Below are 14,125 nucleotides of genomic sequence, written 5' to 3'. Positions count from 1 at the left end.
CTCAATAAAAATTTTTAAAACAAAAAAAAGTCTTTCTAATCCCCCTGTCTTTTGTGTCAATCCTAGCATTACTATGTCTCCCTCTAGTCATTGGGATTCATACCTAGGGAGTCAGCTCTCTTACCTCCCTCTATCTCAGTTTTCTCATCTGTAAAATAGGGATGATAGTAATGCCTACCTCTTGATTGGGGGGATTAAATGAGTTAATATTTGTGAAGCACATAGGAAAGTGCTTAACTGTTAAACAATAAATAAATAAAATATCTTATGCTTAACTTTCTCTTTCTGCCTTAGATCCAATATGTTACAAGTCCTGATGAATTTTCCTACCATGTGTCTCATAGAGTCTGTATTTCCCATGCCCCTCTCTCAATTCTGACCTTCAGAGCCACCATCATCTCCTCCTCTTGAAGCCTTGCCATTGTGAAGTTAGTCACTTCACCTCTGCCTCCCATGGCTCCTCCATTATCATGTTCCACATTGATTTCCAGTTTCCTTTTTCTGTTTCTCTCTTTTCACCCACTGACGTAGGAGCTCCTTACTGGAAGGCATCGTTTCTTATTCCTCTTTGAAGTTTCAGCTCCTAACGTAGTGCCTGGCACAAAATGAGTGCTTGGCATATGTTTTTGAGTGAGTGATAATTAATCAGGAATAATCTCATTTCAGCTACTGGAATTGCTTTTTTGCAGTCATGGTAGATGACCTTTGAATCTATAGCTTTGTGACCCCAAGCAGAGACTGCAGCCTTTCCCTTGAACAGCCATGGAGTCTTGTAGATAGAGTCTTGTAGATAGAGTCCTGCAGATATGTTTTCACTTTTCTTCTCCCATGGGCACACTGTCTTGGGCTTCCTGGATACTAAATGGTGGTTAACATACCTCCATTTCTTGAGACCCACCTAAAGCCATATACAAGATTGGTGAGTGTGCATCCTGGGCATGTACACAGCCTTTGGATAAATATGTGGCCATCGTTCAGTTAGCCCTTGGCATGCTTGTGAAGCAAAATAAGGGAGGCGGCCTCAGCATCTGATATTATCATTGCAGTGACTTCAATATTTGATTCCTGGGTCATCCCACAGTTAATTTTTTCATCGGTAGATGGGAATAAATATTGCTGGTTATAAACTGGACCAACTCTATGGAAAACATTACTGAGATCATAGAGAAATTTTATAAAGTATTTCAAGAAATATTCAGTAATAAAGATTTTACTGGAATTGGGAAGAAGGCTGGCAAAAATAGTCTAGAGACCACAAACCCAACCTTCATTTTGGCAATTTATTGTCTCTGTCTGAAGCAGCTGACCAAGGTAATACTCTCACTCCTCCTTCCACAAGCAAAGAAACAGACCTGACATCAATCATAAAAATAACTACTGTTTGTTAAGTACTTATTATGTGCCAGGTACTTTTTGTTAGGGGCTGGTGACTTAACAGCAGCAATGATAATGACCACCACATACTGGATATTTACCGTGTGCAACACACCACAGTAGGAACTTACATGAATTGTCTCTACATGGCTGTGACCTATTCCCTGAGGATCCAGGTATATTTTTTAAGTCAGTTCATGACCTGATTTCTCCCAAGTACTTCAGTTTCTGAGATCTCTCTCTCGGGAGCAGGGATCCCAGCCCCTTTTAGCACTAGACAGCAAACCCATAACTTAACAAACTCTAACTTCACCCCAACAGGCAAATTCCCTCAGGAAAAAGAGCGGTAAATGAATAAACCCTCCAAACAGAAGAGGGCTGAGCACCTAAGAGATTCAGGATGGCATTTTTGGAAATGTTCACTTCAGGTTGAAAAGAAAACTTTTGAAATGATTAGTGAGTTACTTAGAACCTCAATATTCTAAAGTTTGAGAAGCTGACATACTGAGAAATTTAATTTAGATTTCCTTAACATGCTCTCTTATGATAAGAGAGCATTCAGTGTATAAATGCTATGCAACAGTACTGCCAAATTGCAACACAGAATGGGAGAAATTTGTCATTTTGAAATGCTAAGGGAGTTCTTACTAACAGCTTTCTCATCTTGTAAAGCTATTATTCTTCTGAACGATAATGTGATTTATAAACCTCAGCTGAGTTTTATAGTTTTGATGGGAAGAGACTCAAAATGCATTTTCTCAGAATATAAAATTCTCTCAGGAGTTGACCAAATAAGGAATAAAAAGAAACTTCTGCAACCAAGTGTACCAAAGTCTTGGTCTCCACTAGCATCACTGTAGGTGAATGTTGGTCTTCCTCAGGGTTCTGGGCTCAGTTTGACTCTCACTCTCAACTCTGCACACTTTCCCTGGGTGACATCAGCCACTCCAAATCCTTTGACTCTTACCTAGGCCAGCAACTCCCACGTCTACACTCCCATTCGCTCCCAGCTCTCCAGAGTTACAATGCCCTATGTCTAACGACCCACTAGACTGCCCACCATCACAACCTAAGCCACGTTAACCTCAGATTCTCTCCTGTCCCCAAACCCTGTTCCTTCTCCTAGAACATTGGTAGTAGAATGATACTAACATTTGGATAAATAAGGTACAAATCTTGGAATCTAGCACAGGAGACTGAAAAGTGAATAGGTAGCAACAGAACTCTTAGGGAGGATAAATGAAATTCATACATAATCTAACTTTTTTTTTTGAGACGGAGTCTCCCTCTGTCATCCAGGCTGGAGTTCAGTGGTGCAATCTCAGCTCACTGCAACCTCCACCTCCTGGGTTCAAGCGATTCTCCTGCCTCAGTCTCCCAAGCAGCATGGGCCACCTCGCCCGGCTAACTTTTGTATTTTTGGTAGAGATGAGGTTTTAACATGTTGGCCAGGCTGGTCGCAAACTCCTAACCTCAAGTGATCCACCTATTTCAGCCTCCCAAAGTGCTGGGATTACCGGTGTGAGCCACAACACCTGGCCCCATAATCTAACATTTTACTGCAGAATATTGATGTGTTTGATTATAGAGGTATTAGTGGTATATGTACAATTTTAACTTTCTGATACCTAAAAATTTCTGAATTCAAAAACATATCCAGACCAAGGGTTTTGGGTGAAGAATTTGAGGACCTGTCATATATAAAGCATAAGTTATATAAGGTAATAATGTATATTAAGTGCCTCCTTAGTGCAGACTAACACATAGTAAGGGCTCAGAAGTGACAACAATTATTAAAACGAGGAAATGGGTTGCCTTAGACTTTGTAGAATATTGAGGAAACTGACACATCGTATAGGAAATACATGTTTTTCATCTCTAGTCCCCCAAAATTTTTATAATCATATATTTCAAAAATTTGAGGGCAATTACTTTTCTATGCACTATCATGCTTTTAAATAATAGGCTTTGCCATGTCCCCCTATTTACGTAGGAGAAAGAAGATTCAGAGTATTTATTACAGAGGCAAGCAAAGGCAGGCATGGGTGATTCTGGGAGAGGAGGCAGCACAGGCAGAGGCCTGGTCGAGTTGAAGAGGTGTTCACACAAGAATAAACATCGAAAGTCTGCAACCCAGGAAGCTTGGCACAAAGTGATGACAGCTGAAGCCAGGACATGTTTGGGGAAAATTATAAAGACCCTTGAATATTATAAGTTTGTATTTTATCCTGTAGATGACTGATTTTTAAATGTTTTTAGCAAGAGAGCTTGATGGAAACAAAACTTGATTTGCATGGGAGCTCTGTCCACTGCAGCCACACACCAACTGGTTTTTACTATGTCCTGAGTGCTCTTTTAAAAGAGCAGATCTGATCGTCTCAGGCCTCTGGGCACACTCTTCAAAGATATCTCATTAAACTTGGAGTGAAATGCCATCTCCCTGCAGGCTCTGGGTAATGTGGCCCTACCCATCTTCCCAGCTCATCTCATACAGGTTGAGTATTCCTTATCCAAAATGATTGGGACCAGAAATGTTTTAGATTTGTGATTTTTTTTTTTCAGATTTTGGAGTATTTGCATATACACAATGAGGTATCTTAGGATGGGACCCAAGTCTAAACACAAAATTCACGCACGTTTCAAACATATACATGAATAGACCCTTATATATATAGCCTGAGATTAATGTTATACATTATTTTTAATAATTTTGTGCCTAAAACAAGTTTGTGTTTTACACAAACATTGAGCCATCAGAAAGCAAAGGTATCACCACCGCAGCCTGCCATGTGGACAGTTTGTGGTTGTTTGGCATCACCATCATTCCTAACCCTAAATTTATGTGCTGCCAATAAATGTTTTAACTGTGACCTGATACATGAGGTCAGACGTGGGATTTTCCACTGTAGTGTCATGTCAGCACCCAAAAAGTTTTGGATTTTGGAGTATTTCAGATTGTAGATTTTCAGATTAGGCTTGTATAATCTGTACTGCCTCCCTGACTTACCAATCGTAGGTCCTCCCATGAGCCCATGTCCCTCCCCTCCTGAAGAACTTTATAAGGGGTGCCCTCTCCTTGTCTCCTCCCTTCCACTTGCCTAATTAGCTCCTAGTTTGCTCTTTCAAACCTCAGCTCTGCCACCTTTTTTCAGGGGAGCCTTTCCCAGCGTGGTTAGGATGCCCTATTCTATGCTCTCCTGCACTCTGTGGACTTCCTTGTTACCTTTAATCAAGGTTGTGTTAAATGATCAGCTGCAGGTTTGGTTATTTGATACTTTCTCCTACTATGCTGTAAACTTTGAGAATGAATAGTGTGGCCCCATCTGGCTTGTTTATGACACTGTCCTGGAACCTCCCTCAGGCCCCTAAGCGGACCCCCAACTATTTGTTGAAAATACACCAGTATTATGGTGGAAAGACAAATGGGGGAGGAGGCTGTTGTGGTTGAAATTAGGATGGAGCCTTTGGCTGAAGCAGGAATGTGGGGCCTGGGATACTTCCCACTAAGCCTGCCCCTTCCCCTCCGCACGGGTCCTGGAGGCACAGAGTGGAAAACACTCTGAAAAGCACTGTTGGAGGTGATGGGATGATCTGACTAACAAAAGGCTTTGTTATTTGGCTTTGGGGTGAAGACTGTTATTCTCTTGGCCTGAGGAAACTTTCTTTTGCTTCATAGTCAAAAGAATGATCAAAGTAGCTTTGCGTAGACAGGAAGCATATTTCATTCATTTATTTCAACATCTTGTCTCTCTTGGGTAAGGAATGACTGTAAAAGATATCTGTAGGATGGTCAGAATTGTATTATTTTGTGCAAGACTAGATGTAGAGTAGACATTTCTTTGGAAAGTCATCCTGGCCTAGGCCCAGACCATCAGGAAGATTGCCTCCGTACTCTGTGGATCCGTGCACACATGGCCCCATTCCTGGGTCTGGGATCATGTGACTCTAATACTCCTTCAGTGTGGTCAGCTATAATACAGTCAAGGAATCCCTGTATCTGTTAAATAGGGTGAATGGAAGTGAAAATTACCTTTTGACTGAGTAGCATTGCTGAAGAAAATCAACAGAAGTGGCCCAAAATCCTTTCACATTGTCTCAGTTTTAAATGTTGTAAACTTTCAAATTACTGAAACTCTGGGTTTCAGTATCCAACCCCTTCAAGGCCAGCTGAAAATCAACAACAGAGTGGGTTAAAATAAAAGAAACATGTCTGTGCAATCCCAAATTAAAGTGAAAATATGCGCTGGCCAAAAGTAAGTCATTTTTCAACCTCAGAATATTTTTTCCAAATTCTAAGATCCTGCATTTGACATGTTTAAGAGGGAGATATAACAGCTGAAGTTGTCTTTGTTCAGAATGTAGGAGACAGTTTTGTCTAGACTTTCAGGAAAGATATAGAATGACATTTTCAGAACAAATCAAAATATATTTTTAAATTCCTTTTTCCCTTTCACAAAGAGGATCTGACATGCTTCTGTGATTTGAATTTGGCTGATCTATAAATGGCCTCAATAGTTTAACATGAAAAGTAGAGTAAAATAAACCATTGAGAAAAGTTATTAAAATACTGTTAGTTCACTTTCTTACCTTCACAATAACCTGACCACCAAAAACAAGTTAGTAACTAATATTGAGTGGAGTGGTTTCTGAGTATGTGTTAATCTCTTGACATACATTTTCTGACTTAGTTCTCACCACAACCCCATAAAGCAGGTATTGCTGTTATGTTAATTTTCTCATGAAGACACAGAGTTGGGGTGACTCACTCAAAGCCACAAAGCCAAGCAGGGACTATGTCTGACTGATCCCCCAAACCTGCCTTCCTGCCCTCCTCACCACTGTGCTTGGGTCTTCTTTCTCCACAGGGCCAGCATCGTACAAAAACGCATTATTTATTTTCAAGATGAGGGCTCTCTGACCAAGAAACTTTGTGAACAAGGTAAGACCCTGTGGGTGGGGAGGGGGAGGGGCAGAGACATGGAGGGCAGCTCCTCCTGTGCAATCCTCCTGCTGCAAGAATTAAGGCCACTGGGCTTCGTGAGTTCCTCTGGGTTCTGCTTCCTCACGTAGCTCTGATTTTTAATCTGGCTGTGTGCTGTGGATAATTGGATCCGCCTTAAGCTCTAATTACTCAGCTTGATTCCCTGGGTAGAAGATAATGTACCTTATATTGGTGTCGTCTTCTTATTTTTGTGAAACAGTGATTATTCTGAAGAGGTTCCTTGGAATAATTCACAGGACTTAATTAAGGAATGCACAATTGTGTACCTTTAAAAAGTCTGTAATGGTTCTTTGGAAAAAAATCACCAGCAAGATCTTGTGTGGCACCCAGACAATATGGGAGGATTTTTTCCAGAGAAGACCAGCAGGGGATGGGGATGCCAAGGGGGCGTTGACCTTGTGATATCACCATATTCAAGGATCTAGTCTTTAGATTTTCAAACTCATCAACCTCCTCTCCTTAGGTGGAAGGTATTCTAACAAAGCTCATGGAAACTAACTAGACTGGGGGGATAAAGCAGAGCCCTGAATTTAGATCAGGCCCAGGTTCGAATCTGCCTCTGCCCCTTCTAGCCATGTGACTTAAATAGATAAAATAGTACAGTACCTCCTTGACACATAGTAAATGCTATCTATAGAATAGATAGCTCTTGTTATCTGTATCTGAAAGCTTATTCATTAATCTACTGCAAAAAAAATTGAACTTAAACATCTGAATGTTTTTAAAAGTTATTAGATAACTAAATAAAAATTAAAAAAGGTTCTATATTTATACAGCATAACAATCTCATTTGTATTTATTTTTGCAGAATTTTTATTTGCATTTAGAGCAATTAGTGTTTTGAGAAGAAATAATCCTCTCCAATTATAGCAAAGTATAAGCTACTAAGAAAAAGAAAGGTTGATAAAGGTCTTTGGGGAAAACAATAATAATAGGTAATATGTATGGGGTGCTTTGCTACATGCCAGTAACTATTTTAAGCACTTCACATGCATTAATTTTGTAATCTGCACAACAGCCCTATATGGTAAAGATTATTATTATATTTTTATTTTATGGATGAGGAGCCTGACACAAAAAAATTAAATAGCTTTCTTAGCATCATATACTCGTGGTGGAAGGCAGAGTTTGAAGTCAGGAGCCAGTGCCCTTAACCGTTGCTTTCTATCAAAGCAACTTCTTCCCAATTCAGTAGTTCTTATCATTGCCTTTGACAGATCAATGCATCGTCCTCCTGTAGATGAGCTGAGCAGAAACTAGGTCCCCTGTTTGGAATTGCTTAGAGAACATGGCAATAGCAAAGGAGAGAGAGTTGGATACCTTGCATTAGGGTCATACCTCCCAGAGGGGCTGGAGAGCTGGAATCTGTAGTCCAGAGAGCCCTGGCCAGCTTCCAGATGGCAACACCACACGTGTCTTCTGAGGCTTTTCTTTTTTGTGTCCAACTGCCTGCAAGTTCACTCAGCCTTTCTCTAAACAGGGAGCATCTCCATTTATCAAGCTCTTGGTTCCTCAGTGACAATCCCATCCCTGCTGTATCTTCATGTGATGAGATCCAGGTGCTGTGGTGGACTTATGGGTGTTTTGGATCACACATTTCCAAGACACCTCCTCTAAATGCCTTAGGCAAGGCTTCACATAACATCAGGATTGAGACATTGGGAAGTGCACGTTAGTTAATGATTGATGTCAGTACATGAGGGTGTCAGTGAAGTATCTCCTAAGAACCCTCAGCTCCTGAAAATAAGGCTGTCCTCCGATAGTCAAACTAACAAAACCACACCACAGTGCCTGTGGGAGAAGACCTAGAGCTGCACAGATGAAAAGCAAAGGCAACCAATACTTTTAAAAAGCAAGATAAACAATAGGTTACTTCCGGTTAAGAACAGAGAAACAAAATATTCAAAAAAGTGATCTATAACAAACATATGCATACACATACTTTATTTTTTATTTTTTAATTTTTTTGAGACAGAGTTTCACTCTGTCACCCAGGCTGGAGTGCAGCAGTGTGAACTCGGCTCACTGCAACCTCCACCTCCCGGGTTCAGGAGATTCTCCTGCCTCAGCCTCCCGAGTAGCTGGGATTACAGGAACTCACCACCATGCCCATTTTTGTATTTTTAGTAGAGATGGGGTTTCATCTCTACTAAAGATGAAAAGATCTCTGTCTCACAAGTAAGAACTAAATAGAGTTTTGCCATGTTGGCCAGCCTGGTCTCGAACTCCTGACCTCAAGTGATCCACTCATCTCTGCCTCCTAAAGTGCTGGAATTACAGGCATGAGCTACCGTGCCCAGCCCTGCATACACATACTTTAATACCATGTCACAAACAATTAAAGGAAAGAGACCAAAAAAAAAAAAAAAGGAAAAATGAAGGGAAACGCAGAAAAAAGAGAAAAATGTCAACAGAAACGGGATAATGAGAAAAGGAACAAAGAATACAGGAAGAGAGTTGCAAAGGAAGTCAGTGGATTTAGCGTAGAAATGGGGAGAGAGGGCAGCTCTGGAGATGCTCCATAGCCTGAAATTACCCATAGTTGGCAGGCCCTGCTGTGGTTAGCAGAGGAGTAAGTGGACGATTCTTATCACTGCCCTTTGAAAGCCTGATTCATTTTCAATAGGCTTTTCCTTAGTAGGAAAACAGTGTGTCTGTTTTTATTTTCAAACTTAAAAATTTATTTTTCAAATGGAAGCTTAAAAACGTATTTTTCAAATGGAAGCTTATTTTCCTTTGAAAATACAAAAGGTTTATTATGCATTCCTTTGAACCCTCAGAAATATCTTTAAGTTTACCACCTATATCTGAAAGCCCTTTTGATAAGGCAAAGCTACCAGTTGGCCTTCTTTTGGTTTTTGTAGAGACTATTGCTGCCTCGTTTAATAGCCCCTAGTAGTTACAATTGAAACCTCAGCATGTATCTCTGATTTAGAAATCCTAGAGCTATGTAGGGAGGCAATTTTTTTTTTTAGTGCATCTTTCTTCATTGGAAAAAGCAACACAGAAACAACAAAAAAGTTTTCTCTCTTTGCTGTCTATGCAGACCCATCCAGATGAGGTCTTTCCTGGAGTAATGTAGTGCAGAGATTAAGGGTATGAGCCCTGGACCCAAAAAGACCTGGCCTCCAGTTCTGCCTGCCCTGTTCACTAACCCTGTGACCTTGAACAGGTTACCTAATCTGCTTCGATTTACTGACCTGAAAATGGGGATAGCAAAAGTACTTACCTCCTAGCATTGTTAGGATTAAATGAGACAATATATGGAAAGAAATTAGCACATAAAGGGACTCAGTATTTTGTAGTTATTATTATGATGTCTCATCCTTTCGTCTCCACCCTAGAACCTAGAATTCACTTCTATCCATCATGGATTTTATGTATTTAAACCAAATCAAACCAGTAAATTCCAAAAGGAAGTCTTGTAAAATGCTCTTCATAACACTCATAATGATTTTAACATTCTTTGTCACTACTCTTTGTATAATATTTAAGAATAAATGTCCAACTGCAAAGAAAAAAAACCATTTATGTTAATACTACTAGAGGAAGTGAAAAAAAGCAACTGAAGCAAATTACATCTGTAGTCATTGTTTTCATCTTGCAGGACGCAAAACAGACTAAAAGCAACAATGTGCAGCTAGAGATGTGGGTTTGACAATCGGAAATACTGAATTTATTCATGTAATCTCTCTTTCCCTGCTTATCAGCTATTCACAGCTAAAAATGAGGGCCGAGAGGGAATTTTAAGTTTTTCCTGGCTACTTCTATACCCAGAAGTACAGTAAACCTGAGCTTATGAACACATTTCCACCCCCTACTCCTCCCAGTGAAGTCTCTGAAAGCGTGAGAACAAGTGACGTGATTATATATGCATGTCTTTTTTTTCTCCCTTCAGTAATTCTTTATATCGCTCTATTTATTTTCACTGCTCTGCTTCAAAGTCATTCCTTCTGGTCCTGTCATTTTGGTCCCAGAGAATATTTCCTAGAGAAAGCACACATGTGTATTCCTCTTAAAATTTGTTAGAGAAATTCTGTTGTGGGAGGGGTGGGGAAGGAGACCAGGATCCGGAAAGGATGATTGAGTAAATTTTACCCCTGATTTTTCAACATAGCCCCCATCTTAAATATTCTCAAATAACCTATGGGTTATTGTTCCCACAGATCTTCTTACATTATTAGGGGAAAAGCTCTGAATTTTTTTTTCAAAATATTACCATACTTACAGGCATACAAAATCCTTTATTGCCCAAGTACTGATCTGGCTCTAAGTCTTATTAACGAGTGAAAACTGCATCTTCTTTTCCTAAGGGTTAAGGATAAAATGAGACATGATAGCACCACCTTATATACAACCCACATCTACTTTCTAACTTGGTGACTTTTCTGACTGTTTCAGATTCCACATTTGATGGGGTGACTGACAAACCCATCTTAGACTGCTGTGCCTGCGGAACTGCCAAGTACAGACTCACATTTTATGGGAATTGGTCTGAGAAGACACACCCAAAGGATTACCCTCGTGAGTAGAGTGGCTACTCTGTGGTTTGGGGAAAAGCACATTGTCAAAGTTCTGTCTGATGGTAGGGCGCACTAGCTGCAGCATGTCAGATCTGCTCCCTAGTATCGGCTGGTTCATGAAATGTACATTGGAGGTATGTATATTAATCAAGACAGGCAGACATTATATGGGTATGCTTTCAGCTTCTTTGCATAGCATTGTGCTGGTTTTTTTTCTCTTTTTTTTTTTTTTTTGAGACGGAGTCTCACTCTGTTGCCGAGGCTGGAGTGCAGTGGCACAGTCTCGGCTCACTGCAACCTCCGCCTCCTAGGTTCAAGCAATTCTCCTGCCTCAGCCTCCTGAGTAGCTGGGATTACAGGTACGGGCCACCATGCCCAGCTAGTTTTTGTATTTTTAGTAGAGATGGGCTTTTGCCGTGTTGGCCAGGCTGGTCTTGAACACCTGACCTCAGGTGCTCCACCCACCTTGGCCTCCCACAGTGCTGGGATTACAGGCGTGAACCACTGCGCCCAGCCCCAGCATTGTGCTTTCTTATCTGTGATTTTAAAAAATATTCCTGAAGTCATGCTGCTTATATTCAGGTGAGGCATCTGGTAACCTCAGTCCCCCTGCAATGACCCTGTCCATGAATTCCATGACAGACCTGCTGGAAATAGCTGGCAGAAAGGGACCTGCTTGTGACTCTACAGGTCAAGGTCAACAAATACGCTACTGTCATAGGTGTTGGTAATTAGTCAGCATGCCCTTTTTTTTACTGACTTCAGATGCCACCTTGAAATCCCTTCAGGAGGGGACAGACATGGTGGCTCAAGCCTGTACTCCCAGTGCTTTGGGAGGCTGATGTGGGAGGATCCTTCGAGGCCAGGAGTTAGAGACCTGCCTAGGCAACACAGCAAAATTTTAAAATTAGCTGGGCATGGTGGCACATGCCTGTAGTCCTAGCTACTCAGGAGGCTAAGGCAGGAGGATCTTAAGCTCAGAAGTTCAAGGCTGCAGTGAGCCATGATCACACCACTACACTCCAGCCTGGGCAGCAGAGCGAGACTCTGACTCAAAAAAAAAAAAAAAAAAAAAAAAATCTTTTCATAACATTGTTATCAAGATAGCCAATACAAAGCCATGAGAGTTGTCAGGAGACCCCAAACTTACTATTTTTTTAAGTAGATCCTACTAATTCCACTTTCTCATATAATTGTCTCAACAAACGCCTAACATGTGCCAGGCACTGTGCTCAGCTCTAGAGTTATAATACTAACAAAAAAAAGATGCACCCCATATTCTCAAGCCACTCAGCGGCTAGTGGAGAGACAGACACTAACCAAATAGTCATGCAGAAAGATGTGAAGACTATAAGAAAAGTGGACTTACTGTGAACCAAGCATTTCTACATATGTTACAGTGTTTAATCCTCAAAGTAGTGTGTTTTTGTGGATACAAAAAACACATTTACTGGGGAGCAGAGAGATGTCATGATTTGCCCACATTGAGATGTAAGTAATGGATCCAAGATCCAAAGGGGTTTTTCAGGCTCCTACGGCTGCCTTTTGTTTGGGTTGCATGTTGCCCATTCTCTCTGTGGGTGGCAGGATGTCCATGTGTGGCACTGAGCCTGTTTTTTCTGTTCATTGTCTGTCTTGTTCTTGTGCATTTTACTTTGGAGTTACCACAGTTCAGGAAGAACAGTAGGAATGGGAGAGAGAGATTAAAAAGAGGGATTTGGCTCAGGTCCCAAAGGAGAGGGGGAGAAAAGGGCACATGATTGGACTTAAGAAGACTCAGACCAGATCAGAACCTCCATGATCCCCACGCAGCCCACCCAGAGGGGACTTCGACATTTGTTGACAAATCAAGAGCTCTATTGTTTAATGTTACCCACATGCAATCAAGGCTTGGGATCTTAGAAGCCTCTTTCTAGTTCATTCTTCTGACTCTGAGATTCAGCCTGATCTGCATCAGCTGTGTGGGAGACCTGTGCGAAGAAACTTGGACTCTGCCTGGGGGAAAGAAAACATTTGGAACAAGCATGATGGAAAAAATTTCCTCCAGCCTCTCCTATCCACTAACCAGAGGAAATAAAATGTTAGGGGCCCGTTACTCATCTTTTGTGATCCTAAGAAGCTTCTTGACCTTTCCTATTCTGCCACTGTCATTTCCCAGAATTTAGGGAGGAGGTGAAAAAAAAAAAAAAACTGTTTTTGGGTCTTTGGGCCAAATCAAGTACAAATCTATACAGAATTTCTGTGGAGTTGCTGAGAGTTTCTTAGTAAATATAGCAGACGTGTGTTCCAGATCTTCTAGGATTGTTCCATTTCTGACATTATGTCTCATAGACAATTGTCAGATTGTGTCCTAATTTTTGGTTGGAAAAATTTGGTCACTTGTACAGAATAGCACTTAGCATACTGTAGTTATTTTTTTAAAACTCTTTCTTTCCCACTAGACTGAGAAGTCCTCTAGGACAAAAGTGATGACGTGCTTATCTTTGATTCTTAGTGCCTGTTGTCTTCCCAAGCACTGTGTACTGATTGTTGGACTCAGAGTGGCACTCATTATGACCTGGGAGGCAGATGTCTAGCCTTCACCTAATTATGATGGGCAGTACAGAGGAGAGTGTGAGCCAAACTTTCCATGGACGAAAAGGAGTGAACACACAGGGAGACTGGAGGCATTTAAAAGGACTTGGGGAGGATCTAATCAGGATCTTGAAAATTTAATGTTCTCAAAAGTTATTTCTATCAGTCTTAAGTAATAGATGAATTTCCCTTTGCCGCTGCAAAGATGATGCTTTCTTGATAACCATTCTCTATCATCATGCCCAGAGAAGCTTCCCACAACAGTGCAAATTGACAATTGCCAAGCCCCCCTGTCCTTTATTAGTCATCCAAAACACTGCTTTCTCTACAGTGATCTTAGAACAGTGGTTCTCAAGCTTTTAAATCTCAGGACTCCTTTTACATGCTTAAAAAATCTTTGAGAATCCCAACATAAGTGGTTTATATGGGTTATAGCCATCAATCTTCCATATATCAAAAACTAAAACAGAGAAATTGAAAAATATTACTTATTTTTAAAATAAACCTAGTAAATTAAAAATAATAAACTTGTTCCAGGTTAATATAACGAACATATTTTATGAAAATACCTATATTCAAAACAAAAGAAATGTGAAAAGAGGATCAATGTTTTACGTTTTTGCAACTGTCTTTTCTGTCTGGCTTAATAGAA

The 14,125-nt window shown here is 40.6% G+C and overlaps 1 protein-coding gene across 1 annotated transcript in view; it reads left to right on the top strand.

Annotated features, from left to right (window-relative positions):
* Window positions 1-14,125, top strand: part of SPON1 (spondin 1) — a 310,767-nt gene that overhangs the window by 106,807 nt on the left and 189,835 nt on the right. Inside the window, exons 4-5 of the mRNA XM_032166548.2 lie at window positions 6,240-6,313; window positions 10,778-10,900. Of these exons, the coding sequence (XP_032022439.1) occupies window positions 6,240-6,313; window positions 10,778-10,900 (197 nt within the window). The remainder of the gene's footprint in view (window positions 1-6,239; window positions 6,314-10,777; window positions 10,901-14,125) is intronic.

This window comes from Hylobates moloch, unplaced genomic scaffold (genome assembly GCF_009828535.3).
Source record: "Hylobates moloch isolate HMO894 unplaced genomic scaffold, HMol_V3 SCAFFOLD_11, whole genome shotgun sequence".
NCBI classification, from domain to species: domain Eukaryota; kingdom Metazoa; phylum Chordata; class Mammalia; order Primates; family Hylobatidae; genus Hylobates; species Hylobates moloch.
The sequence above is the reverse complement of the archived record's forward strand: the minus strand, read 5'-3'. Positions and strand labels throughout refer to the sequence as shown.